At 50.8% G+C, this 4,492-nt stretch overlaps 1 protein-coding gene across 2 annotated transcripts in view; it reads right to left on the bottom strand.

Moving 5' to 3' along the window:
- The window catches only part of ZNF395 (zinc finger protein 395), a 39,842-nt gene that overhangs the window by 10,827 nt on the left and 24,523 nt on the right, over positions 1 to 4,492 (bottom strand). For both annotated transcript variants that reach the window (XM_011944562.1, XM_011944561.1), the window contains exons 2-3: positions 2,878 to 3,135; positions 1,595 to 1,827 (exon numbers count right to left, since the gene is read on the bottom strand). In XM_011944562.1, coding sequence (XP_011799952.1) covers positions 1,595 to 1,827; positions 2,878 to 3,117 — 473 coding nt within the window. In that variant the 5' untranslated portion in view covers positions 3,118 to 3,135. The remainder of the gene's footprint in view (positions 1 to 1,594; positions 1,828 to 2,877; positions 3,136 to 4,492) is intronic.

The raw sequence follows: 4,492 nt of genomic DNA, 5'->3' as shown, positions 1-4,492 counted from the left end.
TATCACAAAATTCTAAAGCAAAATACATTCTTCATTCAATACCAATGGTTCTGAATATCTAAGCTAGGGGTAAGCATGCTGCGGGTTGTGGACCAAACGTAGTCTGCTGCTTGTTTCTGTAGGGTTTCAAGCTAAGAATGGTTTTACATTTTTAAATGGTTTGGTTTTGTGGGATTTCTTTTTCTCTTTTTTTTTTGACATGGAGTCTCACTCTGTCACCCAGGTTGGTTTCAAGCAATTCTCGTACCTCAGCCTCTGAAGTAGCTGGGATTACAGGCAAGCACCACCATGCCCAGCTAATTTTTGTCTTTTCAGTAGAGACGGGGTTTCATCACTTTGGCCAGGCTGGTCTCAAACTCCTGACCTCACGTGATCCACCCACCTTGGTCTCCCAAAGGGCTGGGATTACAGGCGTGAGCCACCACATCCAGCCTGTTTGTTTTTTGTTTTGGTTTGGTTTTGTTTTTGGTTTTAGAGAAGTCTTGCTCTGTCTCCCAGGCTGGAGTGCAGTGGTGCCATCATTGCTCACTGTAGCCTCAACCACCTGGGCTCTAGCAATCCCCCTGCCTCAGCCCCCTAAGGAGCTGGGACTATGGGCAAAAGCCACCATGCCCGACTAATTTTTTTTTTTTTTTTTGTAGAGTCAAAGTCTTGCTATTTTGCCCAGGCTGGTCTCAAACTCCCAGCCTCAAGCAGTCTTACCAAAATGGTGCAGTTACAGGTGTGAACCACTGCGCCTGGCCTAAATAGTTTTAAAAATCAAAAGAAGGATACAATTTATGGACATGTGACACAAGAAAAGTATATAAAACTGAAATCTGAGGGTCCACGAATGAGGTTTTATTGAGGACAGCCATACCCATTTGTTTCCGCATCACCCCTGGCTGTTTGGAAACCACAGCAGAGCTGAGCAGTGGGGACAGAGACTGTTTAGTCCACGAAGCCTAAATTATTTACTATCTGGCCCATTCAAAACAAGTTTGTTGACTCCTGATTTAAGCCAGTTCTTCCCCGTCTCTCATCATAAACTATGACCTGATGTAGTTTAAGCACAAGAGGGGAAAAAAATAGCCCTTTGCCCAACCAAAGGTACACTGCCCATACAGAGCTATGGAAAAGAAAAGATGCCATTCTGGGCCAGGCAAGGTGGCTCACACCTGTAATCCCAGTACGTTGGGAGGCCGAGGCAGGTGGATCACCAGAGGTCAGGAGTTTGAGACTAGCCTGACCAATATGGTGAAACCTTGTCTCTATCAAAAAATACAAAAATTAGCCAGGCGTGGTGGTGCACGCCTGTAATCCCAGTTATTCGGGAGGCTGAGGTGGGAGAATCGCTTGAACCCAGGAGATAGAGGTTGCAGTGAGCCGAGATCATGCCACTGAACTCCAGCCTGGGTGACAGAGTGGGGCTGTCTCAAAAAAATAAAAAAGAAAAGATGCCAAAGATTCCCCTTTTCTGTGTCCCATGTGTCCCAATATCTTGGCACCCAGACGCCAATGACACCACATTTCTTCCACACCGCAAGGCAGCCCACACCCTCACACCACACTACTCATGTGACTCTTAAAACCCAATTTCTTCTCCCACACAAACCTCTTTGGGACATCAATGTTCCTGGAGACAGGCCTGTAGGCCAGGGCCTGGGCTCCGGGCTCCAGGGGTAGTGCCTGGGGACAGTGGCCCTGCAGCTCCGCCAGCCACACTTCCTCCACCCTGCAGGAGACCTGCAGCTTCTGCTCCAGCAGCCAGACGGTCACCTGACCCTCCATCCAGCTGTGCTGCTCCACCAGTCCTGTGCACTCTTGACCCCGATACCACACATAAACCTGCGGGAAGAGGGACAGCAGCCAGCGGTCAGCCCTGGATGGGTCTCACCCTGAAGTTCTCAAGCACCCCACGTCCCAGGAGCCAGGGTCTGCCTGCCACGAACCATGTTCTCTGCCTCACTCATCTTTTATTCAAGCAGATGTACTCAGGTACTCGCTTCCCACCTGAGTACCCACACAGGCCTGATTCCTCCCAAGGCAGATCCTTATCAGCTCTCTAGACTGGCAGACAGCAAACATGTCAGCTTCTGCGACTTTCTCTGAATCTAGAATCTGTACTCATGTTCCTGCCTTCCTTGCCCCAGATGCACTGCCTGTCTGCTGGTGCCCAACTGGCACTCTGAACTGCTCATTATCCTGCACTCAGAGGATGCTGAGTCCACCTGGGGACAACGTGGCAGGGGTACAGAGGCAGGTCAACCTCTCACCAGGGGGACCTGGAAGTTGGCTGGCCACCTTCCCTTACAGGCAGGGAGGCCTGGTGGGCACAAGCCTTAGCAGGGAGACAGAGGTAGAGTCCTTATTTAGGAGGCCTTGGGAGGGCAACGAAAGAGAACCCCAGGCACCTGGACCTCATGATAACATCAGACCCAGGGCCCTGGCACAGGGGCAGGGACGCTGGAAAAAGAAATCCACACCGAATCCAACTATACAAACATCTCTGACTCCTGAAAGTGTCTAAAGGGAATTCAAAGACGCAATGTTCTTTGACTCTCATAAGCCTGAGATGCTTTCCTTTGGTAAAGTTGTAAACTGAGGCAGATTAAGAGAAATGTGGCTATGGCCATCCTTCCAACTGAGGTTTTGAACAAGCCAAAGCCCACAGCATCAGATGCTAGGTCTTGCCACCTTCTACAGACAACACTGTGGGTCTACTAACAGTATCATATTCTCTTGGGCGATCTGCTGCCCAGGCACCCTGTGGCTGGAGGGCAAAGGTCTGCACTCAAAACGGTGCCCAGAGAGTCTCCGGCCTGTCACTAGGACACCCCAGCCCACCACCCCAAGACTCGCAAGATGGGACACCTGTCCATGTTGGGATCAACCTACCTTCTGCCCAGGCTGAAAGGCCACCTGCTGAAGGCCGGAGGTGCTGGGAGCCTTAACGACTTCCTTGGGCTGCTCCTGGCAGGGGGTATCATCGGAGGCGATGAAAGGCTGGGGAGCGGCCCCTTCCAGCAGTGGCTCCGAGGGTGGGGCGGTCGAGGGCCCCTCCGAGGCACTGGGTCCCAACACCCGGGCTCCCAGGAGGGACCGCTTTCCAAGGCGCCGGGACAGGACGCTCGCCATGCTGCTGCCTCTCCTCTCCTGCGGAGGCGAAGGGGACACTGAGGCCTCTGCCCATCACCTGAGGGAATCAGGAAGCTTTCAGGAGGGAGCCCCACACAGCAGGAGCCAGGAAGGGTCTGCTAAAGTAAGTGAACCCTTTAAAGTCAACTTTTACCATCCCTCCTTTTCACAAAAGTGATATCCATTCCTAGTAGAACAATCAGAAAATACGCTGTGTACACAGAAAAATAAACCACTCAGGAACCTGCCTCCCCGGGAGGCCCACTCTTCCTATACACCAGGCCAGGCTTCCTCCTGTGCGTGTATGTACACTTTTATTTCTGTAAAAATGGGACTGCTGTTTGGTAAACTGTATTTTTACTTAACTGTGTAAGTTTTGCAATATCATTCAATATTACTTTATAAAAACATGTTTAGAAGCCACTCAGCATTTTCCTAGGTAGACACATCATTCCTATTCTAATCTCTTATTATTTATTGTACCCAAAGGCTGCACCCAATGGTCTGCCGTCTAAACTTCTCTGCCTGCAGGGAGCATCCTCTGAGCTAAACCTCAGCACACACACATCAATCACGGCTTCCGTAGGGCAACTTCCAGGATACAATATTGCTGGGTCAAAGCCTGAGGACATCTGATGCACATAGATTCTCAAGCTCAGCTAGCTCAAAGCTGCAAAGAACCATAGAAACTTACCGAGCTTGGCTAGGTGTGGTGGCTCACGCCTGTAATCCCAGCACTTTGGGAGACTGAGGTAGGTGGATCACTTGAGGTCAGGAGTTCAAGACCAGCCTGGCCAACATCGTGAAACCCTGTCTCTACTTAAAACACAAAATCAGCCAGGCATGGTGGCGCATGCCTGTAATCCCAGCTACTCAGGATGCTGAGGCAGGAGAATCGCTTGAACCCAGGAGGCAGGAAGCTGCAGGGAGCCGAAATCACACCACTGCACTCCAGCCTGGACAACAGAACGAGACTCAGACTCCAAAATAAAAAAAAAAAGAAATGAACCAAGCTCCTCTCATCTTACACTTGAAGAAACTAATGTTGAGCACATGACTTGTTCAGGTGGCGAAGGTAGTTGGTGCAAGAATCTGAACAGGCCTCTCAAAGTGAGTCCCTATCAGGGGACCGGCTGACCCACAGTGCTCCCAGGGCTGACACTGCTGGCAGAAGGGGACGAGTCAGACCCAGTGCTTTGCAAATTCAGGTTGCCCTCCTCCTACGGAGCACACGCAGCTCCTCAGTTCCTAATCTCTGCTGTTCCAGTCTTCTGTTCCCTCCTATTCGCTTATTAGGTGCAAAGCATATCCCAGGTGCTGTGGGGTCACAGCAGGTATAAAACACCAGGGTTTTCAGGGACCTCAGCATCAATGT

Source organism: Colobus angolensis, unplaced genomic scaffold (genome assembly GCF_000951035.1).
Source record: "Colobus angolensis palliatus isolate OR3802 unplaced genomic scaffold, Cang.pa_1.0 Scaffold233, whole genome shotgun sequence".
In the NCBI taxonomy this organism is placed as follows: domain Eukaryota; kingdom Metazoa; phylum Chordata; class Mammalia; order Primates; family Cercopithecidae; genus Colobus; species Colobus angolensis.
The sequence above is the reverse complement of the archived record's forward strand: the minus strand, read 5'-3'. Positions and strand labels throughout refer to the sequence as shown.